We start from the raw sequence: 23,515 nt of genomic DNA on the forward strand, positions 1-23,515 counted from the left end.
CCCCTTCCAGTATGGGAGGCAGCGATCGAGCGGTGAGGTTCTTGTTCAGACATCCAATAGATATACGAGGCTGGTACTGGCAATTCTTGCGGTGTGTCCGTTGTCGATCCCCGGGGTGAAGCCGTCGGAAGGCAGCACAGCTGTCGCTAACTTGGCATTTGACTGGTTGCCCCACGGCTTGTAGTCGAAAGACAGGCACATCACGTTTAACAGCGTATGCCACTCTGATATCCAAGGCCAAGGATAACAGTCCAGCAGGCATCACACCGCTCTTCACACAACTATGTTGGCTATGCGATTCACAATATGATGAAGTGATCACAGCGTTTTTTGCAGAGCAGTCGTGTCACCGGTGCATGTAACTGCCGAAGAAAAACAACCTGTGTAACTAAGCTTCGTGTTGCCGGCCTACGATGTAACCAGGGATTTTGAAAAACCCAACGGGACCTGTTGCCACGAGGACTGTAGGTCGGACGGTGGAATCTAGGCACAGACTAGTCTCTTTGACGGCGCCACCCGTGACAGGCAAATGACAGACGGCGTTGCTGGTGTTGAGTGTCTTGAAGCAACAGCTTGGCAAAGGTTGAAGACACCTTTCACACAATAAGGCACGCATTTCGCCTTGGGTTCTGCCGGTCTCTAAGTGATTTTAGGACTTGTATTGGCAGCTGAGATGAAACGTAGACAGCATTACCAAGGCTTGTGCATTCTTCTTGACACAGTCGAAGAATTCGTTGTGTTCCGGCTTCTGGTAGACGGCTCAACGGAGATGAATCATAACCATCAGTGGAAAGACCTCCTCGAGACTTTGAATCTCGGCACTATGACCTCAAGCTACAGTCCAGTACTTCGAACATTACCTTCATGGGATACTAGATACTCATTGTATCTTACTTATCATCCCACCCGAACCAACAGCGGTGTATGAGCTCTTGGATCGACAACCTTCCACGAAACCTCTACGAGATTCTGTGGCAAGCCAGACTTGCAAAAACATCGTCATTGCGTGGCAAAAGATGGGAGCGCGTCTAGTGACCAGCCGTGTGTCATCTTGTCACGGGGGGTCTGAAAATAAATTGGGAAAGCTGTTCTTAAACACATGAGCAGCAAAACGTTCTCCATAACGCAAAAGCGAATAACTAACTACCAATACATATCTTGAGATGGAAACAACGATACCTAGTCATGTCTTGAGTGCGTTCGAGCAGCAATTCTTTATGCAGTCCCTTCAGAATCACTGGTCCTGCTTCTATCGATCTGGGCCGAAGCGACCATGAGTCGCAAACGTGCTTGTGATGGCGAAATTACGAAGTCAGGGGGAAAGCTGAGTCAAATGAAACGAGCTCGATGGTTTTATTGTCATGTTAAGATATCTCTTTCGCCAACCTACTCAGTTTGAGACTCCTGGTGTCTTTTTCTCTAAGTCAGTCATTGTCTCCTCATACTTACTGAAACAGTCAATCCCAACGACCAAACCTAGCGAGTTAACATTCAGTTGGATATCACGTTCTATGGGTGGAATATCGGGATTCTCTTTCAAGCTGTGGCCATATATAGCCCAAGACGATAGAGGGTCTGCGTTCTAATTACAGTAACCCAGAACTGATGTTGTTGATCATCTTTCCTAGATTCGTCCCAAAGACTGGCCCTTCCCTACAGGCCACCCTCAAAATGATCAACTCGGAAGTGATGGCCTTTCCAAGTCACCACTCCCAATCAGATCATCCGCATTACCAAGCTCTGCCGAGCCATGAACATTATCAGTACCTTGAGAGCTGTTCCACTGGGATGCCAGAAGATACAGCACGCAAGATTAATCGCCTGAAACGACTCAAAGCAGACCGGATACAAGGCTGTCATGTGATGGCCGGCATCGTCCACATCTCAACATACACTCGCACGTCCTGGACAGGGCCGAGTCTCGAATCGCGGATGGCAAGCTCCGCTGACTTATAGTGTCTGCCGGGGCCGCTGAGTAAACCGCGGGCCGCGGACCACGGGGACCCAGACGGGACGGAACCGCGGGCGTGCCGAGGAGGACCCCTCGGTCCCACGTACCACAGTAATGTTCTGGGCTACAGACAATCATCATACATCCAAGGCATCGTTAGTGCTGAGTTGAAGCCATTTCGGCCTCTCGCCGAATTATTCTCTTATTTTTGGGAGTGCAGACTTTCTCATGCCGTACTGGAGCGCCTTACGCTGAGATGTCACGAGAAGTAGCTATCAGCCATTTGAAAGCATCCATCAGACTAATCGTGGTTGGTTTGCAAGCAAACGAGGCGTAAGACTAATGTGTCGTATTCCCCTGGTAGTATTTGATTCTAGAACGTGGCTCTGCTGCAGAAAACTAATACTTCGGCCGAGATCCCTGGTCTATTGGACTCAGCCATGATGATGATTACTTGCATACCTTCGCATCAGCCTTGCATGATGCATATGACAAGAAGAACAAGAGCACCTTCGACACCCCAAACGTATACCCGCTGAAACAGTCAGTTGTTGACGAGGAGCGTCTACGGACACTACTGCTTTGCTTGTCACGACTCATGCAGAGCAAAAGCTTTACATCGAGAAACATCCGGCATGGAGATCACCTCGTCTCAATTCCATCCAAAGGCACTTACTTCCTCCCAACTTGAAAGCCGGCATTTCCTGGACTTGTATCCGTACAACAGGATGTTGGCAGCCACGAGTGCAGTAGGTATGGCTAGATCTGCTGATTTCTTAGGGATCATCAACATAAAAGGTCAGATGGCATTGCGGTGTCGTGTCATTGTGGATGGCGGCGAGATCTGCGGTCCCCAGCGGCCGGTGTCGAACATGGAGTGGTGAACCTGGTGCACCGTGGAGCCCCTCCTCCGCCTGCTTGCCCCCCTGTCGTTTGTCTTACTACGTAGGTGAGGTGAGCTGGAAAGAGCCCGAGCCATCCCTGATTCGGATAAGTCCAGTTGCGGAGAGAGAGCTGAGAGATAGAGAGACAGAGAGAGAGTCGCCTCCCATCGCCAATGGAAGTCCGCTCTCTGGAGACTGCGAGTCCAGAATGGCACGAATGGACAAGTCGGATTCGCCCTCTCCAGGGTTTGGGACCCCCCTTTCCATCCTCTCCCAGTACATAGTGTACGACGGGGTCTATTAATAGACCCTAACCACGCCAAACAAACTTTTTTGTAGAGGAGCTTGATGCAAAAGGGTCTCCCCTCTGCCCCCCTCCACACCCCATTTTTGTGCAAGACCCCTGCCGACATTGGATCGCTTGACCGGCCATCGGCATGCTTTTCCCAGCTGTATGCGAGCCTCTGAACAACTGCCCAGGTTTGAATGCCAGAAGGTCAAGCTCAGAGGGCGCTGCAGTCGGTGGAACGGGCGAGGTAGACGATGCAAACATATGCTGCATTCTGTGACGGTATCGTCAAGTCCTCGTTTGATTCCCGTAGGCCCGGAGATATAGGTCTTTGGACAGCTGCTCCAGAGTTACGAAGTAGCTTTGTGGACTAACTCTCTCATCTACCCGTAAAGCAAAATGTCATCTCTCACGATTCAATTCAAATGACGCAGCATGACTCACCCCCTGGTAGCTTCACTGCAAAAGCACACGTGTTTGTAATTTGCCATGAGCTGTACGCATACTACGTAGACATGAAGAACCTTACTGAGCTTACTCCGTACTGTTAGCCCTGTTTTCTCTGTCCCCAGTAGGTTGATTGGTAGGTAGCTTCATCTTGCTCTGGAGACGACTCCACCTAAGCTGTCTAGCTAGGCTCGAGGTCTATCGATTTGCCAGAGCTCATTTGCTCGGTTGTAAAGATAGCATCTAGCTATGAGGTTAGTCCTGCTAGTTGCTGCAAAGAAGTAGGATATCGTGGCAACCGCGTTTCCTGTTTACACCTTGAAAATAGCTCTGCGTGTCTAGAGGAAACGTCCCATCGCCCATAATGCATAAAACGAACCGGAGACTAGAACAGCTGATAAGCATCTTGAGACGACTGAAAGGCTGGAGCTTAGTTTCTTGCAAACACGGCGTAAGGAATGCCAAGCTGGACGTAGCGTTATGGGTGGAATGGCTTGTTCATGCTGCAGATATCCGTATGCTTGTTTATATGTTAATGATACGACCTCTGCGAATATGGAGCTAAAGCCTCATGGTGACGCTGTCCCATATCGGAGCGAGACAAAGCATCGTGAGGTGGGGGAGGAGACACGGGCCAGCCTTCGCCGAGAATAAGGTGGGAGAGCTCCCCACTGCTCATTTGCAGTTAAAGTGAAGGAGGACACACGAAGAGAAACTACCTTGGCACGCCGCACCAGGAAAGTTATGCCCACGAACAAGGTTCCGTTAGGGCTGAGCTGTCCGAGCTGCGCCTGTTCGGCGGGGATAAGGTAGGTGGTACTTACATAGCCTCTGGGGAGAGTAATTCCAGGTGCCCATCTCAAACTCTGTCGTTTGCTGTGTAATGTCAACATTTCCCAGATTTCCAAAAAATTGTATGCCCAAGTATGTCGATTCTGGCCTCAATACCAAGATATCGACGAGGGTTTGCATTATCTCCTGATTTGTTTTGAGATGAAGAACGGCCGCAAGAGGCGTGCGCTTGTCTGCACGCTTGCAGGGTAGAAGTAAGTGAGTGCTTAATGCTGTCGGGAAAGTCGTAGCCCGATGCTTAGGTGCAAAGCCTCGGATTTGGCACTCCTCTTTGCCCCTTCCCCTCTGCACTGCACCGCTCAGCTTGGTCAACATACGGATTATGGGTGGTCCGCTTTCCCCGTCTACGCATGCTGTTCGGGGCTGGGTGTCAGCCGCAGGGCCGCACGTTATTGCATAGTCGGTGATTTTTGACAACGGGGATGCAGGCCAAGGGCCGGCTAGTCTGGGCTGGGTTTGGCCTGCTCGGTGCAGGGTGGCAGCAGCTCTCCCGCACTACCGAGTGGCCAAGAAGGTGACTGAAGGCGAATGAGGGTCTTGCTGAACAATGAAGGGTCGTCGTTGTTGACGGAAAATGGATGAGCTCGTGGTTGTAATTCGGACGGAGGCTTGTGTGAATTTGACGCCCAACGATCTTCGAGCCTATTACGTCCAGACTTGAGCCGAATTTTTGAACGATCTGATGTTGAGAATGCCCGAGCCCGTGCCATCACCATCGCTGGTGCTGACAGATGGCAAGCATTTGCTAGCCTTGAACTTGCCTTGCTTGCCGCGAGCTCCGGACACAAACATGGCATGTAAGTAAGCTCAGAGTCGGAGTGAGGAAGACATCGGATCTCTATCATTTCCTTGGCGGTTTATTTCTCTCAAGGCTTCCTTCGAATGGTCAATTCCCCATCCGATAATTCGTTTCGCGAGGCACCATCTCGTGTCCGTAGCTCGTTCTCAGTGGGAAGAAGAAGGTCAACCGGCGAAAAGGTAATTGATCAGCCCTATCCTGGCGTGGGATCCCACCACGACACCATTCACCTCCTCTCCTCCGTTCTGATTACGCCCCCCTCTTCCACATTCCGCCCAATTTCCATCGGGTTGAATCGAATTTACCGTTGACATCCACAACTGACCATTGAGCAACCCGCAACTCTCGCCCGTTATCAATTCGTTGTTCAACCGCTCATCGTTTGTCTCTGCCATCCAAGCGCTTGGCTTTCGAGGCTTTATCTCTGGGTTGCCGATGACAAGACCTCGAACGACGACCCCTGAGGACACGGATCGAAACCAGCCTGTGTTTCACCAAACGACCCCAGATCCCTCCCCCGCAGCAGCTGTAGCGTGTCGCTCATCGTCCCCCACGAGTATCGAGCCTTAACCGCTGTTCGTCTGAAGAGAGGTGACCCCAGCCAGTAATAGAGGCAGCCGGAGGAGAACCCCGACAGAAAGACTCGAGGGAGGAGACTGCGTGTCCCTCCAACCATCTTTCGCAGCCATTCGTTTCTGGCCTGCGATTGCTGGTCGAGAACGGGATAGCGTTGCACGCCAGGACTGGACGGACATTCAGACAGTCTCTGACAGCCTCTATCAAAGCAGCCATCGGCAGCACCCTAGCATCAAGCCATAAGCGAATCCAGCTCTCCAGCTGGCGAGGAGTATCCGTACGGCGACCTGGGTTGACTTGTGCACAGCCCCAAGAAAGCCCCTCCAAGGAACCCAGACCTAGACCCAGTCGCCCAGCGCGGCATCCGCTTCTGCAGGTTGGGTAGCCAATCCGAACCAATCCATCTGTTCTTCTGCCTGTTGCTCTGGTGGTGGTGCTTCCTTTGGCGGGCACCTGCACACGTAGGTTAGATTGAACTTGGATGAGAAGTGGACAGACAGGGCCTCGCAGACGCAGAACCGCAGGCGCAGGCGCAGGCGCGCAAAAAATAGGAACAGGGACCAGCAGGACGGGCTGATCAATCTCTCGTCTTGCCATCCTCTTGCTTCCCTTTCTTGCTTGCCGCTGGTTGCTAGCTGTCATTGCTTCTGCCACTGCATCTCGACCTTGCACATCGACGGACAGACAAGATTCGAGCCGACATTTGACTGAGCCAAGCTGAGCTGAAGCGAAGCCTGTCCCGCTACGTTGCTGCGTACCCCCGGAAGCAAGCAAGCAAGCAAAGCTGCGCGTTCGGTCCACCATCCGGTCTTGTGTATCTGTCTGTCTCTGCTTTCTCTCATTTTCAGTCTGTTCAGTCAGTCAACCCACGGGCTGTGCCGTTTGGCATACCTAGGACGATCGATCTGCTTGCTACCCTTTTTACCCACAGTGTTCCAGTGGAGGGCAAGCGTCCCGAACAAGCAACAAGGGAACAAGAAAAAAGGTCAATAAACAAAAAAAGAAGAAGCCAGGTTGGACTGCGGCGGCTGCGCACAACGACATCACAGTGTTATAATGCCGGCCTTCGGTCGCATTGGAAGGCACCACAACCGCTCGCAGCAAGGACTTGTTGATCCGGGCGGAGAGGTTGCTGCTGGATCTGGCTCAGGTTCAGGTTTAGGAGGTTCAGCGGCATCACATCCCACGCCTGGTCCTTCTGGTTCTGCGCCGCCTTCCGGCCCTGCTGGTGCCGCCGGTGCTCCTTCCTCCTCATCTCACTCTCACTCCTCCTCCCTCGCTCCTGCCTTGAGTGCAGGCTCTGGCACAACCACGGCCAACAACGCCGCCGGCGCTAATAGTCTCAATCAAATTACCCCCCATTCAGCCTCGTCGACCGCCTTCAGCTCCAGCGAATCCTTTGACATCCACCCAAACCAGCTGGCAGCTCATCAACAACATCAGCTCCAACAGCAACAACTCCTTCAACAACAACAACAACACCAGCAAGGGCAGCAAGGGCCATCTCCACTGCAGCAGCCCCACGATTACCATCCTCCTGCCTCAACCTCGCGCAACTCCCTCCTATTGCAGCACCACAATCCACCCATAGCTGATTTGCGCCAGAGGAGTCAGCAGGATTACACCGACTCCGTCTCCCGCTCCCAGTCACAGCGCTACCCGCCCGGCGTGGCCCCCTACTCCAACAACGCCAAAACCGGTGCTGCATCTAGCTCCGTCGACAACCTCAGAACTTCCGTCAACAGCACCTCATCTGCTTCCGCCTCCGCTCAACCTCAAGCAACCTCACCTCTTCCGCAACAGCAACCCGCCCCCGTCCCGGAAAAGCGATCTGCACGAAAGCTGCTCAGAAACATTTTGGGCGGATCGGGCCGCGATCATCACAACACCCCGCCCCCCCAACCTACCCCGCCAAGTTCCTACGATAACACCGGTGGTCTTGCTCGCCGACCGTCCAAAAGAGTGAGCAACCCACCACCCGCAAGAATTACTTTGTCCCAGCAGCCGTCCCAGCAGTCCTTGGACCAACAATCTGTCGACTGGCCGCTTACGGCACCTCATCAACAACCTTCCCCCTTACAGGGCGTCGGCGAGACCGAACATCACCAATTTGCACAAGACCCTAACAGAGACCCTCGTCTACAGAACCCCGATTCCAATCGCAACTCCATTCGCTACGTCCCGACCGACTTCGACAACACCCCCTACGAAGAAGCCGACTACGGAGATCGCCAGCCACAGCAGATCCCGACCGTACAGGAACAGCAGCAACACGGTCAGCAGCCTGCTTACGACCCCTCACAGCAGCAGTATCAGCAACAATACTCCAACCAGCAGCCTGGTCAGTACCAAGCTGGACCACCCACGATCTACACTAGTCACTTGGGTGCCGGTTCGCATCAAAACCCCGAGACTGTTTCCCAGTTGTCGCATGAATCACCCATCACTGATTCAGACGCTCTGTCGGCAAACGTACATTCCAACCAAACCTCCCCCGCAGTGAGGTACGCTGTACAGACCACAGACAGCCCGCTGCCTTCAACACTTCCCCCTGCTCAGCAAGGAGGATCTCAAGCCCAGCAGCAGCAGTCGCAGCAGCAGAATATGGCCCCTCCCTCTGGCGGCCCTCCCCCGAACAGACGATCCCAGGAGACAGAGAAGGCATTGCGCAGTCAGGTCGACGCATCTGCAGGCCCTCCCGGTTACAGACAAAGCCAGACCATGCCTCCCACCACTGGCAGCGCCAACGCTGCCTTCCGACCAGGCGGTGCTGCAGACTCGCGGCAGTTTGAAGGCGCCACCGGAGAGCAAGGCCGGAACAGCCCACAGCCCTCCAACCCCGATCGAGACGGCACAGATCCCGACAAATTCAAAGAGCTTCGTAAGGAGGACATGAATGCTGTGTTGGAAGTGTACTAACAAGTCACAGTAACTAAGTATAAGAATGTTAAGCGGTTGTACTTTGACGGCAAGACCCAGATCGATAACCTCAACTCTCAAATTGAGGTGCTGCAAAATGCAGTCGCCAACCAGCGAATGTCACAGTCGCGGACTGCCCTCGACGACAGCGAGTATATAACGAGATTCAGCCGTCTGAATGGTGCTATCAACAACCTCTCGTTCAATATCAGAAAAGATTGGCGTACAGTGCCGCAGTGGTTAGACATGTTTGTCAGCATTGATGCTCTTAAGACCGGAAAACAGGAGATGACAGCCGTTGGTCGTGCCGTCATTACCAGGTGGATTGTAGAAGAGATCTTTAACAAGTGCTTCCACCCCGGCCTCAACTTCGAGCTCAGCAGGCAGCTGAAGGAGATTGAGCTCAACATCCGCCGTTTCTCGTACACGATGAGCAGCCAAGAAGAGTTCGATGCATTGACAAATAAGGTCGTGAGCTGGCGAATGGCCACCCTTGAGGGTCTGCAGAGAGTTCTCAACTCCCCGGAGAGTGCAGACAACAGGGCGGACTTTACTCGGATGTGCACATCGAACCTCACGGCGACACTTTTCCAGTATATGACAGACCCGCCGCCAGCTGGAGTGGACGGCAGCGCATCCATGATTGTTGAATTGGCCGTGGGCATCGCAGCCAACCTGCCGCTAGAGAGCAGAGATGTCGCAATCAACTACCCTCTACCTGGAGACCCGATTCAACTGAACATCATGGATGTCGAGAAGACACCGCTTCCACCTTTGGAAATTCAAAAAGCGGAGGGCGAAGCAGAGGCCGACGAAGGCGATAAGGACAAGAGCGGCAAGAACCAACGGGCGGACAAGACCAAGAGCGGTATGTTCACAAATATACTCAGCGGTGGACCGCAGGCGGGCCGCAAGGGCAGCACTGCGTCGTCAATCGTTGGCACAAGTACTGATACCGCCCTTCCTTCAGCTCTTCCCCCTAAGGACAACAGCACGGTGAGACTTGCGGGCTTCCCGGTAGTGGAAGTTCGTGGTCGCCAGGTTCTTGTCAAGGCGACTGTTTGGGCGCTTTGAGCGTATTTCCAGATATACCGAGTGCGAAGAAAGATGCTTTGGTGACCTGGCGGCAATCCCTGTAGATGAGCGGTATTTCCAATCGAATTTGCTGCGTTACGAGCATGGAAAGAGGTCCATACTGGTTAAAAACCTTGGCCAGAAGGAAGGGGACAGGAGTCAACCATCAACAATGCGGATGGAAAGGGGCGGAATTCATGACTGAAGATTCACATTCATACCAGAAGGAACACTTGGATGTCTGCTCTCTACTGAAAACAGAGAGCCTAGATAGTCTCCAGGGTACCTTCACAAGTTGCTTGCTTTCTTGCCGTTTCTCACAACCGTCCCGTTCCTGACTCACGAACGTGTACTGCCCAGATAGCCGCAGCGCACCTCAGGCTTGCGGCTGGAGTCCCCTTTTGGCTCAATTAGAACACACGATGCACCGTCGAAGGGACACTGGGGGCTAATGTCAGCTCGTGCGACTGGAGGTATTTTCGCACCCGTAATATCAAGGTAGGTGACTGACTCTGTTGTAGTCCGCCGGGCAGACCTGAGCATCTCGTCCTGTCAAGTTACATTTGTTGCTCATCTGCGTACAAGTCTATTTCATATCGACGTCAGCCCTGGAGAACTATTTGTTGACATTTGGCTCGACTCTATTACTTAGCAAAGACTTACACCTCTGGTTCTGGTCTCTTCCTGGCCCGGAGTCTGTCGCGCTCCGAGATGAACCTGACGACGGTCGATATGGTGTGCCGCAGCGACGGCGTCGCTTGCGCTGAGAGCTAGGGAAAGGAAGAGGGCGAAGCTGAGGAGGAAGTGGAAGCTGCACATCGTGGCTCCCGTTTCTATTCGATGGATGGCAGAAGTCTGTCAGGTTTTCGATTAATGATTATCCTATTCGATCCGCAATAGAGCGAGCGCGATTAAACCGATTTTGGGAGGAAAAAGAAGTCACTAACATGAGTTTGGCGATACGCCAAAAAGAAGAAGGGAACGAGTGGATGAAGAAAAAGAGGGCGACGGGCTGATACGATGTCAGTGTGCGCCTTGTGCCTGTATATGAACGAACCTCACGACACCAGACGAAACGTCACCTCTCTCCTCTCACCCCCTTCCCCAAACCCCCTCCTCTCGTCAGCAGAGCGCGGTCGTGCTCTTTGCACAATAAACTATTTAAGACGAAAAGTATCACAGCAAGCAAACACATGGGTGGCGATGTCGTCGCCTGGTGAAGGAGGTACTTGGGTCACTAGGCAAATGGGTTTAGTAAAACACAGACCCCTCTCTCTGCTACCATGCAGAAGAGTCATCACACACCAGCTGTGCGAGTCCTCAGCTTATGTGTAATCTGTACTTCTCTACTCCCTCGACGCACGTGGGTACCATTGCCATCGAAACGGTTTTGCATCTCGCTGCGAAACTATTGCAGGCATGGGAAACTGAGACTGAGAGGAGGAGAGGGAGAGGCTCGTGTGGGTGCAGTAGCTTGTCTGGTGTATGTTCTACCATTGACACCGCACCAACTATTTTGGAAACGTCAATGCTCCCACTGTCCTGTCTCTTTACTTCTACCTTCTGGTCTGATTTCTGAGAAAGCAGAAACAGGTCAAATCTACCTATCCCCAAGAACCGGGTGACATGTAACCAATCTCATCAGTCCAGCAAATGCAAATCAGTCGTCTTCCTCCTCCTCCTCCTCCTCCTCCTATCGCATCAGATTCTACCCCGCAGCTGCTCATAACCGCCATTTGGATTTGGGTTCTTGCTCTTCCAAAACCCATCCTACCAACCAACGTCGAGCTGCCAGATGCCATAACCTTTGGCCCTACAGCAGCTTTCCGACTCAACCCCTCCATTGCCAGGGCAAGGATCCCTAGCACCTCCGAGCCAGAACAGAACAGTGACCAGGCAAGGAAGTGGGGGTTGTCCCACCCGCCAGTCAAAAGAGCCTCACCGCCTTCCAATCCGGGTTGACAACGGCACAACACCCCGCCAAACTTCTTTTCGCGATGGCATCAAATTCGGATCCAAAGTATCGGGTTGAAGGCTAGCTGATGATTGTCCATTTTCTCGGCACAAAGAACTCGTCCTTTCACCAAGCTACTATACTACTTCTCGAACTCCGGTTCTGACAACTACTGCACCCAAAATGGCATCTACCCCAGCACACCTGGAGCCCTCCAAGCTCGGAACAAAAGAATAGTTCGTCACTCAACCCATTACCCCTCCACGCCCCGAACGAATGACATACCCCTTTCGCTCAACACCCAACTCTCTTACATCACCAACGGCATCCCTCAACTAACAGGTCCACTGGAACAGCTGGGCCTCCCTCTACACGACCGAACTCACAAACAACGCCCAGAACCCAGAAGACCGCGGCACGGTCTGGTTCGACGACTCGGACGCCGAGTCAAAGCTCCTGACCTACCTCGAGGACCTCACCGAGTCCGCCCCCTTCGACCACTCCCTCCGCCAAACCGACGCCACCTTCCTCGACCTCGGCTGCGGCAACGGCTCCCTCCTCTTCGCCCTCCGCGACGAGGGCTGGGCCGGCCGCGCCCTCGGCGTCGACTACGCCCCGCAGAGCGTCGAGCTGGCGCGCCGCATCGCGGCGCAGAGACAGCAAGCTGCCGCCAAGGAGGATGAGGACATGTCCGACGCACCCGCCGGGGACGAAGACGACGAGGCAGACGCCAGAGAGCCAGATTTCGAAGAGTGGGATGTCCTGAACGGACCCTGGGAAACCGTGCTCAACGGGCCCCAAAAAGACGGTTGGGACGTCGTCCTCGACAAGGGCACCTTTGACGCAATCTGCCTCAGCGACGAAAAGGACGCGCAGGGCAGGCGCATCTGCGAGGGATACAGAGGCCGCGCGCTCCGCCTCGTCAAGCCCGGTGGCCTGCTTCTCATCACAAGCTGTAACTGGACAGAGGAGGAGCTCAGGAAATGGTTCGAGGGCCCTTCCAATGAGGGAGATGCGGGCAAGTTTATTGCTGTGGGCAAGGTGGATTACCCTAGCTTCACCTTTGGCGGAGCCAAGGGCCAGACCATCAGCAGTTTGTGCTTCCAGAGGCAGGCATAGCTAAGGTAGAGCATCATGCAACGACGAGTTAGACGAATGACAAGACCTTCAAGATACCCCGCAAAAGAACGTCGGTCACGACGGTACTAGATAACATTCTTCGTTATTGCATCTCGTTTCTCTGACGGCTGCTGGTGTATCATACAATGTGTTTCTTTGATGGGGGGAATGTCAGGCAACGTCACCTACGCTCAGCCACGCACGTCCTCCATTGTGCCCCATCTATGGTCGCTTCCATGCCCCTGAAGATATCTCTCCTAATGTTAACCACCAGTGAAAACCTCGCCTCTCTCTGTCTAGTTAGTCTTCTTCTTTTTTTGTAAAGCCTGACAGGGAAACCGGAGTAGCACCCAGCACCATGTAGCGTTTAGTCGAAGCATGCAAGGTAAGAGTCTTGGGACGGTCCTGATAAAAAGATTGGGAATTGCTTCATTACGTCTCTCATCTATGGTGATGTATTCATAGGTTCGCCAGAAGAAGGTCCAGACACTTGGTTCGCAGACGTTGTCGCAAAGTACCGCACGTCGACGTCGTCGTCCTTCTGCAGCTTCTCGAGCTTAGGAATGACGCGTGTTTGGATCAGTTCCATGCCTCTGGGAGACGCGGTGAAGCTGCCGCCCTCCTTCTCCAGGGAGTAAATCGTGCCTTCTTCAGGCAAACGGCGGAGGACGTCAATCAGAACGCCATATGTCTTGGCGACGTTGAAGCGAATGTTGGGGATCTCATCGTCGACGAGCTTGTCCAACATGGGCAAGATCTTGTCAGCAATGACATCAAGGCTCACAACAGAAGCCAGGGTCTGCAATCATTAGCATCTCTGGTACGATAGAGGCGAAGACGTCAACTTACGGTGATGGCAAAAGCGGTTGTCATTCGGTACAGGTAGTTGGGGTGGTTGCCCATGGCCATAACCTTGGGAATGATCGCCTCGCTCGCCCACTCGACTCCAAAGACCTCTGTAAGCTTCTTGAGGTTGTGCGTCGCCGCCTCGCGGATCGAGAAGACGGTATCGCCCAACCAGCTCATGCAGAGGTTGCTCAGCTTCTCATCGAAGAACTTAACTCCAAGCTGGCTGGCAAGAAGAGGAATGTACTCGATGATGGCCAGTCTCACACGCCACTGCTTGTCCTCAGCAAGCTGCACAATGGCGGGTAAAAGGGACTGGGAGAGCAAGTCGATTCCGATGACTGCAGAAGGGTTAGTAAGATGCTATTGTTTCATAAGCTACCACATACCCTGGTTGACGAGTTCAAGCTTGGAAATAATGTGGAGGCGAACTTCGGGGAACTCGTCCTTCAGCATTTGCAAGAACATGGGCAGAAGGTGGTCGATAGTTCTGTGACGAATTAGTCGCTTGTGGCGGAAGTGTAGCCCTCATAGAACCTACTCTTGCTTTCCCAAGATGGGTGCGAGACCGCTGATCTGGGTACCGAGAGCAGCTCTGACATGCTGGGAGGTGTCGGAAACGAGATCCTCCACGCTGCTCATGATATCATTCAGAAGGACAGTGCGGTCCACAAGCGCACAGAATCCTGGTATTTGTCCAGCAATCGCAGTCCGGACTTCTGCCTCGTTGTCCTTGAGGAGCTTCACGAAAGATGGCACCAGATCTCTTGAGACGACTTCCTCATCGACAGCCTTGGAAATCTGTTTGCGCATTAGCGTGGCCCTCCCTACGATCGTATTCATTCCTGCCAACCTTCTCAAATCTGTCTGCAATCATGTACCGAACCCTCCAGCTCTTGTCCTCAATCAGGTTTCGCAGGGAAGTGAGGAGAACGCCGTGACTCGACTGCTGCTCCTTGGGTACGACCTCGGCGATGGAAATGAGGATCTCGACGGTAAGTAGGCGGACGCTGTCCTGGTCGTCCTGAGCGAGGTGCTGGAAAAGGGGTATCATCTCTTCAACAACGATAGCGGCCGGCATCTCCTTAACGAACTTTGCCAGGTTGGTGGCAGCCTGGCGTCTGACCATGGGTGTCTCATCGTGGACAAGCTGTCCAAACTGCTTTCGGAGGTCTTCTTGAATGCCCGGGGACACCTTCTTGTAGGGCGATGTGTAGAGACCGCAGCCAGACACCTTGGAAGTGAACCAGTCTGCTTTTGAAAGTCGGATGGTCAAGGGGATGAAGTATTCTTCGACTTGCTGGGAGGACAGCTCCTCGCAGATCTTGTTGAGGGACTCGACGGCCTGCTTTGATTAGGCGATGTGACTGGTGGGTGGAGCAGGGGGCAATAGCTACCTTATCCCGCACGACGGGTTCCTCAATGGCAGCGAGGTTCTCGAGGGGGGAGAGGAGGACATGGCCCCATTGGGCGCCTCCGACATACTCGATGAAGTTGCCCAGCTCGCCGCTGAGAGCGACTAGCACCTCATCCTCGTCCTCAACGGACTCTGATTGAAAGTTTAGATATTGGCTCACATAGGGATGGATGCGCAAGACGTACCGTCGAGGAAGGGAATCAATTCCTCACGCGTGCGCTCGGCGCCCAGGGCGAGGGCGATGGTGGAGAGGCGGTGAATGGCATTGAGACGCAGGAGAACATCGTCGTGCTGGATCGCAAAAGGTTAGCAATGTGTTGTGCGCTGGCGGCTGAAGGCTGACGTCGGGGCTGGGCTAGACAGGCAGAGTCACCGCCATACCTTTAGCTCGTCGATGAGGACGGCGATGGGGTAGAGCTCGTCCTGGGTATTCGGCGCGTCTGCCATGGCGAGCGAGGTTGCGCAGGCGCGTTTATCGATGGGAGGGTCGGATGATGTTCAGGAGAGTGGACGTCGTGGTTGTGAGCGATCGGAGTGGATCGCGTGCGGGTGATGCAATGGGTTGGTTGAGGGCGAGCGGCGGTCGTTGTGGGATTGGGGGGGCTCTAAAATCTGAGACGACGCAACCAGGATAGTGGTATGGCAGATGTTATCAGGAGGTTGCGGGCATGCAGACCATGCCAACGATCCGACGTCAGGTTGGCGAAAGGCACAGCTAGTTGTCGTGGTGAAGTTCGTGTGGCAGTGGTGGAGGAGAAGCGTGGCCGGGTGTTGATTTGAGATAGATAGTGGAAGCACGAGGCATGGGAAGGGAAGTTTGACGTGCTGTTTCTGAGGTTCGTCTTTCGCTTCTGCTCCAGGTGCTGTCCCACCCGACCAGAAATGGGCTACCTTACCGCACCTAAATTATCAGCTGCGGTGGCCACCTTAGTTGTTAGGTGATGGGCAACAGCATTTCCAGGCGCCTACGAGAGCCTGTATCTGTGACCGCCTTGGGCAAGGTCTGACGGAGGGAAGGTACGTACTCGTAACTTCTTGGTGGTGGATGTCGTAAGGCAGGGGTGCAGGAGCCAGGAGGAGGTGCTCTTTCCTTTCTTCTGGTGAGGGGCTGCTACTTGCTGTTTGCTGCTCCATCTTCGTAGCAGCTGAAAAGCGGACTTGCAGCACAGGTTTGGTACTGACTGACGTATCGCTCCTCCAACGTCCTCACGTTCCTTGGAACTTTCTATGCCCTCTGAAGCTAACACAATATGCACCATAGGTGGCACTTTTCTAACTATGCTTGAGACATCCCAACTTTCAAGTCCAGCTTCATTCCTTCTTGGCCTGATGAGATGTCTCCCTGGTGACCGGCCGAGGAGGGGTCATTCAGCCTGCAGCTAAGCTACCTGATCATAGGTAGGTACTTAGTATGCACTACGTTCATGGAGGGGAGGGGTTATGGGACATCTACATCATATTTAACGTTGTTCCGAGTCTGGGTATTCGGAATGGCATGATTGCGATTAAGGTAATGAATCGGAATCCAGCATATTCTGCTCCGCGCGCATTTCGGCCAGCACCTAGGTAAGGTAGTGAAATACCTTACCTTACCTTTGGTCAACGTCGTGGGTAGCTACGAGCTGTCAGTGAGGCATCTGCCAAACTTTCCCGTTACCAGCAAACAGCTCAGGTGTCCCTCCCACCTTCCACCAGCGGCGAAACATGTCGTGGCTGGAATGTGCGCACGGCTGTGTGCACTGGCCGCCAGCTGTCGATGGGCCTGCATCGAAGAGGACTATGGTGATTTATGGCTTCCATTTCTCCTGCCTGCGCTGGGCTGCGTTGTGCTGCGCTGCTACCCGTCCCGGTGTCGGTTGACACGGACCACTCTCTGACATCGGACCCTGGAAAATTGAGATGCCGAGTGCGACCGCTGCTTTTGCTGCCCCTCAACCCCGCAGCCCCTCCAATGGCTGCGATAAAGTTGGAATGACTCCCACTGACCTCTTAAAGCAGCAACTTCATCCCGCCCCGGCGAACTTTCCATGCGTGCATGCAGTTGCTTCACCTCCGAGTATCCCCAAAATTTCTGTGACTCAAGGCTATATTGGAGACGGAAATTGACCATTGCTTGAATCCTCTCCTGCCCCTGACGCCAGCCGGACCTCTGCACCCTCGAGAGACTCTCGCTAATTCTCACCATGCCTACCATATCCGTCAACAAGTACGATCTGTACAAGGCCCTAGGCCAAAAGTGAGTTGCGCCGTGCTGGCACCGTCCGCCCCGATCTAGACATCTTGACCCCGCCATCCCCAGACTGCCTTTTGCTGATCCTCGCCCGCACAGCTTCACCACCCAAGAATTCGAAGACCTGTGCTTCGAATTCGGTATCGAGCTCGACGAGGACACCGAGAATGACGACCGACCGATTGTCAATGGCGTGCAGGAGCCGCCCCAGCTGAAGATCGAGATCCCCGCCAACCGATACGACATGCTGTGCTTCGAGGGTATCGCACTCATGCTCAACATCTTCAGAGAGAAGGTTGCCGCACCCAACTACAAGGTCGTAGAACCCAAGAACCCCGAGGCCTCCGTCATTACCGTCGCCCAGGACACCAGCAAGATCCGACCCCTCGTTGCTGGTGCCATTCTCAGAAACATCAAGTTCACCCAGGAGAGCTACGACTCCTTCATCGGCCTCCAGGACAAGCTGCACATGAACTTGGCGAGACAAAGAACATTGGTGGCCATCGGAACCCACGACCTCGACACGATAGAAGGCCCCTTCACATATGAGGCCCTGCCGGCCAAGGACATCAAGTTCAAGCCCCTGAACCAGACCAAGGAGATGAACGGCGAGGAGCTGATGCAATTCTACGAGAGTGACAAGCATCTCGGCAGGTACCTGCACATCATCAAGGACTCTCCCGTCTACCCCGTCATCTACGACAAGAACCGGACTGTCTGCTCGCTGCCGCCCATCATCAACGGCGACCACTCCAAGATCACCGTCAACACCAAGAACGTCTTCATCGAGATGACAGCAACGGACGCCACCAAGCTCGATATTGTCTGCGACATGATGGTTACAATGTTCTCGCAGTACTGCTCCGAGCCCTTCACCGTTGAGCCCGTCAAGATCGTTTCCGAGCACAACGGCGCATCAAGAACGACACCAACCCTCGCCCCCCGCACGATCGATGTCGAGATTGACTACCTCAACGCCTGCACTGGCCTTAGCGAGACACCCGAGAAGATGTGCCAGCTCCTCAACAAGATGGCGTACATTGCCAAGCCCTCCGACAAGGACAGCAACCTCCTCAGCGTGTCAATTCCCGTCACCCGTGCCGATGTGCTCCACCAATGCGACGTCATGGAGGACCTGGCCATCTGCTATGGCTACAACAACCTTCCTAGATCTTCTCCTAACAAGAGCGCTACCATTGGAGCGCCTCTCATGATCAACAAGCTCGCTGATATTGTGCGGACAGAGGCCGCCATGTCTGGTTGGAGTGAAGTCATGCCTCTGATTCTGTGCAGCCACGACGAGAACTTCGGCTGGCTGAACCGCAAGGATGACGGCAAGACTGCTGTCAAGCTTGCCAACCCCAAGACTGCCGAGTACCAGGTTGTGCGGACATCCCTGGTCCCTGGTCTTCTCAAGACCATCCGCGAGAATAAGAAGCACAGCGTCCCCATCAAGATCTTCGAGTCAGCGGACGTCGTCTTCAAGGACGAGTCTCTGGAGCGCAAGGCTCGCAACGAGCGCCACTTCGCTGCTGCCTGGTATGGTAAGACCAGTGGTTTCGAGGTTGTTCACGGTCTTCTGGACCGCGTTCTCTTGATGCTCCGTACAGCTTTCCTCACTCATGACGAGGGACTCAAGGCAGGCAAGAGCGTTGACTTCAAGGTCGTCGAGAACCCCAGCAAGCCTGACGGCTACTGGATCGAGGAGATTGACGAGGCCACTTTCTTCGCTGGCCACGCGGCTGCTATCTACCTGCGTCTGGGCGGTAAGGAGGCGCGCATCGGCGAGTTCGGCATCTTGCACCCCACTGTGTTGGAGAAGTTTGACTTGAGGTAATACCAAACAGCCCCCCCTCTCCCTCTCTAATTACGATTAATGGCCATTGGATGCTAATGGTGACGACAGATACCCTGTGAGCACCCTCGAGATCAACCTCGAGGTCTTCTTGTAGTTGATGAAGCATGATGGGATACGGACATGATGAATGGCTACGGATAGTTTTCTAAAAACGTAAAAAAGGCTTTGCTAGACGTAAGGCGGTCGGATATAGACTTTGTTCTTTACACTAGGCGAGCTAGATGAGGCAACGGGCACCCAAGAATAACAAAAAAAGATCAAACAAAAAGAGAAACCCGTCGCGACCTACCTACAGAGTGCCGAGGGTAGGTTTCTTACAAGCCATGGTAGTTTGATGTGCAGCACGCGCCTGGCGACCGCTGCATATTATCGCGCGCATCATCACGGGAGCAAGAGTTAACTTCAGACTGATTAGAATTATGGAATCGAGAGAACACAGGAGTTCGAAAATCCAAGTGGATCTATACGACGGACCCCCAAGCCTCTCCACCTCTCTCCCATCTCTCGTCTCTCGTTTTCTGTTTCGCTCTCGTGTCTCCCTGTGCGTATGTCCATTCACGCAAACTTTTCTCTTGCCCCCATGCCCTTCCAAACCGCGTTGCTGCTGTATGAACGAATCCATTTCATCCCCTGATCCCCGTTTGAACCCTCCCTTTACCAGTCTTGAACGCAATCACACCTCTTGGACGCCGGAAAACAGAGCTGGGGGTAAAAGAATTGCTGTGTATTCAGCATGACGAACGTCGAGAGAAAAAGGGGCGGATGCGGAAAAGAAGAAGAAAAAAGTCGTAATAATTGTACAAAACTCCGGCTCGCTGTCATGGAAAGCCGTAAATCAGTTTGTCCCCTCCGAGGCAAAGGTGTTGGAATTGCGTTCGCTGAGAGACCCTATTTCTTTCGTGCCCTTCGTAGTCGTGCGGTGAAAATGCAGCAAGTACATGCTAAACTCCTGAAATGTTGAACTAGGAAGTCTTGTGCGGCTAGTGGCTGGGAGTCATAGACCCGCCGTTCTCGGCAGACATGGCCTCTTTGTTTGTGTTTACCAAAATAAAGTTGCCAACATCGGCAACATCCCCCGTCGTGACACGATCGAGAGAATGAATCGAGGACGCGTCGGAACCGGCGTCAATGTCGGTTGACGCATCTCCAGTGACGCAGACGCCATCATCATCATCATCGCGGGCGATATTGTCAGCGCAAGCATCTCCATGAGGGGTGTCCTCGGCCAAGCCATCGGTCAAGTTTGACCAGTCGTTGCTCAAGTTGGCGACGTTGGCGACGGCTTTGGTACCCCATTCCCAGATTGTTGAATCGCCCCAGTTGCTCAACGTATAAGTTGAGTCAGCCCAATTCTCCTGGTAGAAGAGCTCGGCGTCGAGTTTCATTGTAGCACTAGTCACCTCGACGGTATAAGGCGCGTCGTGCATTCGTTCGAACATGACGCCCTATGTCATCTCCCGGAGCTCTTGCTCGCTGCGACTTGTAACCCTCGAAGTGGAAGCAGGACTGGCGTTACGTCCGGCCAGATTGTTCAGCATTCCGCTGACGTTTTTGCCAATGTTCAAGCCAGCAATTCCATCTCTCACTGCACTGAACGCATTGGAGTTCTCGGCCGACACACTTCGACGCAGAACCGGGGCCTGTCGCTCTTGATAATTGGGCGTCAAAGTAGTGTGCGTGTTCTCTACACCTCCCAGAACCGACTGGCTGGTAGGGAGAGAAGGCGGCTTGGGGCTTGCGGCGGATTGGGGCGGAGTGCCAGGCTGGCTATTCGCGTAAGAATCCTCCGTAGTTGGGTGCAGTTCGTTCATGGCTGTAGCTCTGTTGGCTGCAGCGGTCGCTACGGCGTTGAGATGCGAATTCATCTCCTCGTCAGTCCGATTGAAGAGTTGGTGCCACCAGCGGATGTTGGTCATATCAGGCACTATGATACGGCTGCGGCCCTTAACATACTCATCGAAGGTCGGATCATAGTCCTTGTTGGTGAACTCTGGCTTGCGGGACAAGAAGTAGTCCCAGACCGAAGAAGTGCGCTCAGAGGCACGAGCCTCGTGTCTCTGTTTCTCGGAGTTGTAGAGGAAGGTGCCATATTGACAGGAGTAGAGATGATAGATCAGTCGACGAAGGAATCTCTCATTGAACTCAAACTTAGTCGGGTTCTGGCGGAGAAGCTGATAGACGCAGTCCACAAATTGGTGGAACACAGGGCTGACCATCTTAGGAACAGTAGCCTCGTCTTTCGCAACTTTTCCGGTAGAGCCTTCGGTAATGGCATCGAGTTCAGCCTTGTCCTCCTTGCTGGGATTGAACAGCTGCCTGGCACCAGTGAAGACGTTCTGGAAGGCATCTGCGCGGCCGTCATTCTCTCCAGGCTGAATAGTTGAGCCTGCCATCGAGTCGTTTTGGACCTTGAAGTTGTCCTCGTGGTTCAAGTGGCCACATCGAAGCCTAAACATATGGCCAAAGGCAAGCCAGTCCTTCTCGACAAGAACAATGAACCCTTCGATAGTTCGGAAGAAAGGGTCCAGCATGATCTGTGCAAGAGCACTAAGTTGACTGGTTCGGTCCCAGCCATCGGAGCAGTGAATGAGGACGTGCGACTGCTTCAGCCATACTTGCTTGGCGACAATATCGGCTCCATTCAAAACAGGTTGCGTGTGCTTCAGCCAGTTGGTGGCAGCCAAGGCGTTCTGGTCAGGAGACAATGGAGACAGGTCGGCATCCTTGAGACAAAGCATAACGCTCTCCAGCGACTTCCTCATCACATGGATGTTCTCAATGTTCATGAAGGCTTTCTTGGCACCTGGGTAGCGGTCCATGGGCTCAGACCCCATTCCTCCAATCTGATTGACCATGGCATTCACAGTAGGTCTGGCGTCGACAATCATATTGGCTTGTTGGGCACCATAGATGAGGCGTTTGCCGTTCTCATCAAACATCTTGGGCTCATCGTCTGCGACAATCTGCTCAGAGAGCTCCCCATCTGTCGACGACTTTTCAGAGATATCTGACTGGCTCAGGCGAGGAGGCTGGTCTTGATCAATGCTGCTTCGGGGCATGATAGGTGCAAATGAAGCCAAAACCAGCTTCTCGTCCTGCACATTGTTCTTCCTGGTAATGCCTGAAAGAGGTTGCGAGCTGCGAGTAATAGTGCAGTTGTTGTCTGCGTGGATGTAACTCAGGGCGGGAATTCTGTGTCTAGAACGATACTCCTTGGCGTATTTCAAAACGTTGTCTGAGATGCAAGAGGGCACCACCAGAACGGCGGGATAAGTGTCGCAGAAAGTATAGTCCTTATTGATGTTGGTGATTCTCCATCCTTTGTCTGACGACTTCTCGCTAATGCCCTGGCGCCGGAACTCGGCTTTGGGGTCGTAGATGCTCCAGCCATTGATCTGTCGCTCGGCCTTGGAGGGCTTGTGACTGAAAGCAAAGAGCCTCTCGATGGTGCCCAGTTTGCAAGTTCTGAGCTTCACAAACTCAAAGACGTCTCGAGCAACGTTATTGTCCTCAAAATTGAAAGTGACAAAGATGAAGTCGCGACAGCGGATGCGGATAGAGCTGTGAATGCCATGAGTTGGAGGCATGAGTCGGAGTATGCACTGCGATAGAATAGGATAGGTGATCCATGATTCTCGAGGTTTCGGGGGAGGTTTATCGGCTTGGTCGGCGGTTTGGTTCTTGGGGGGAGGTGGCGGCGCGCAGAAGACAAGGTGGAAATCGGTCAAGCGCAAGGTGCCGACCGAGGTGAGTCCTCCGTTGATGCACTGAACGTTTTCGACTACCTGTAGTTTTGCAATCACAACATGGTCAGCTTTTCCCTTTTAATATCATATCGTGTGAGAAAATTCAGTCTATGAAAAAGGCACATGGCTTACCTTCCTAGCCTCCATGATGGATGAAGTGCAATGTGGAAGATGATGCTTCTTTGAGCTACTAGAGCATGGCCGCGCGCAAATGCGGAAGGCCCGGGAGTTAAGTGTTTGCAGGTAGAAAAATTCACTGGAAGAAGAGCAGCAAAAAAGCTGCGCAACTTCAGTGAGGGTAGAAAGGTTGAATAGGAAAAAGAAGAGACCAAAGAAAAATCAATGCAACCACACAATATTGGAGGTCGGAGGGTTGGGCTGGGTAAGGTTTGGAGGCAAGGTCAGGTAACGTGGGGAGGGACGGTTGCGGTTGTCAGGTTGGACGCCGGCTGTCTGGGGTTGATTTTGCTGCTGCGCAGTCGCAAAGAGCAGGAGCAGCAGGAAGAGAAGGAACGGCTGATCCACACCATCTACCTGGTCCCTTAGCTTAGCGC

General features: G+C 53.4%; 6 protein-coding genes across 6 annotated transcripts; 3 read left to right on the forward strand and 3 right to left on the reverse strand.

Moving 5' to 3' along the window:
- The first annotated feature begins 5,219 nt into the window (after positions 1-5,219).
- HER10_EVM0000410 (uncharacterized protein) lies at positions 5,220-10,104 on the forward strand. Its single transcript, XM_035470193.1, has 3 exons — positions 5,220-7,760; positions 7,944-8,679; positions 8,728-10,104. The coding sequence occupies exons 1-3, from the start codon at positions 6,855-6,857 to the stop codon at positions 9,789-9,791; spliced, it is 2,706 nt and encodes a 901-aa protein (XP_035335559.1). The 5' UTR covers positions 5,220-6,854; the 3' UTR covers positions 9,792-10,104.
- Positions 10,105-10,130: 26 nt separating this feature from the next.
- Positions 10,131-10,927, reverse strand: HER10_EVM0006207 (uncharacterized protein; the record flags this gene model as incomplete). The annotated part of the gene is made up of 3 exons (XM_035475799.1): positions 10,455-10,927; positions 10,303-10,377; positions 10,131-10,232 (listed from the first exon to the last, which is right to left on the reverse strand). The coding sequence occupies exons 1-3, from the start codon at positions 10,608-10,610 to the stop codon at positions 10,131-10,133; spliced, it is 333 nt and encodes a 110-aa protein (XP_035336105.1). The 5' UTR covers positions 10,611-10,927.
- A 653-nt stretch (positions 10,928-11,580) lies between these two features.
- HER10_EVM0010524 (S-adenosylmethionine-dependent methyltransferase) lies at positions 11,581-12,864 on the forward strand (the record flags this gene model as incomplete). The annotated part of the gene is made up of 2 exons (XM_035479981.1): positions 11,581-11,981; positions 12,102-12,864. Exons 1-2 carry the CDS (start codon positions 11,929-11,931, stop codon positions 12,862-12,864), a joined length of 816 nt encoding a protein of 271 aa, XP_035336490.1. The 5' UTR covers positions 11,581-11,928.
- Positions 12,865-12,951: 87 nt separating this feature from the next.
- On the reverse strand, positions 12,952-16,111 carry HER10_EVM0002240 (uncharacterized protein). The gene is made up of 8 exons (XM_035471961.1): positions 15,509-16,111; positions 15,313-15,418; positions 15,108-15,259; positions 14,564-15,055; positions 14,252-14,511; positions 14,100-14,200; positions 13,714-14,051; positions 12,952-13,663 (listed from the first exon to the last, which is right to left on the reverse strand). The coding sequence occupies exons 1-8, from the start codon at positions 15,572-15,574 to the stop codon at positions 13,310-13,312; spliced, it is 1,869 nt and encodes a 622-aa protein (XP_035335724.1). The 5' UTR covers positions 15,575-16,111; the 3' UTR covers positions 12,952-13,309.
- A 1,042-nt stretch (positions 16,112-17,153) lies between these two features.
- Positions 17,154-19,450, forward strand: HER10_EVM0011430 (phenylalanyl-tRNA synthetase). The gene is made up of 3 exons (XM_035480863.1): positions 17,154-17,363; positions 17,457-19,190; positions 19,264-19,450. The coding sequence occupies exons 1-3, from the start codon at positions 17,311-17,313 to the stop codon at positions 19,307-19,309; spliced, it is 1,833 nt and encodes a 610-aa protein (XP_035336578.1). The 5' UTR covers positions 17,154-17,310; the 3' UTR covers positions 19,310-19,450.
- Positions 19,451-19,695: 245 nt separating this feature from the next.
- Positions 19,696-23,433, reverse strand: HER10_EVM0001738 (uncharacterized protein). The gene is made up of 2 exons (XM_035471475.1): positions 23,094-23,433; positions 19,696-23,000 (listed from the first exon to the last, which is right to left on the reverse strand). Exons 1-2 carry the CDS (start codon positions 23,106-23,108, stop codon positions 20,661-20,663), a joined length of 2,355 nt encoding a protein of 784 aa, XP_035335683.1. The 5' UTR covers positions 23,109-23,433; the 3' UTR covers positions 19,696-20,660.
- Between the last annotated feature and the right edge of the window lie 82 nt (positions 23,434-23,515).

Source organism: Colletotrichum scovillei (genome assembly GCF_011075155.1).
Source record: "Colletotrichum scovillei strain TJNH1 chromosome Unknown Contig00003, whole genome shotgun sequence".
Lineage (NCBI taxonomy): Eukaryota > Fungi > Ascomycota > Sordariomycetes > Glomerellales > Glomerellaceae > Colletotrichum > Colletotrichum scovillei.

Excerpts from the sequence above, each read along its gene's own strand:
- HER10_EVM0000410 (XM_035470193.1), top strand. The coding sequence starts at position 6,855 with ATGCCGGCCTTCGGTCGCATTGGAAGGCACCACAACCGCTCGCAGCAA. Across the intron at positions 7,761-7,943 it reads CTCGCCGACCGTCCAAAAGA|AACCCCGATTCCAATCGCAA; the intron begins GTGAGCAACCCA and ends CCTCGTCTACAG. Across the intron at positions 8,680-8,727 it reads CGACAAATTCAAAGAGCTTC|TAACTAAGTATAAGAATGTT; the intron begins GTAAGGAGGACA and ends AACAAGTCACAG.
- HER10_EVM0002240 (XM_035471961.1), bottom strand. The coding sequence starts at position 15,574 with ATGGCAGACGCGCCGAATACCCAGGACGAGCTCTACCCCATCGCCGTC. Across the intron at positions 15,056-15,107 it reads AACCCGTCGTGCGGGATAAG|GCCGTCGAGTCCCTCAACAA; the intron begins GTAGCTATTGCC and ends TAATCAAAGCAG. Across the intron at positions 14,512-14,563 it reads TTGCAGACAGATTTGAGAAG|ATTTCCAAGGCTGTCGATGA; the intron begins GTTGGCAGGAAT and ends ATGCGCAAACAG.
- HER10_EVM0011430 (XM_035480863.1), top strand. The coding sequence starts at position 17,311 with ATGCCTACCATATCCGTCAACAAGTACGATCTGTACAAGGCCCTAGGC. Across the intron at positions 17,364-17,456 it reads TACAAGGCCCTAGGCCAAAA|CTTCACCACCCAAGAATTCG; the intron begins GTGAGTTGCGCC and ends TCGCCCGCACAG. Across the intron at positions 19,191-19,263 it reads TTGGAGAAGTTTGACTTGAG|ATACCCTGTGAGCACCCTCG; the intron begins GTAATACCAAAC and ends TGGTGACGACAG.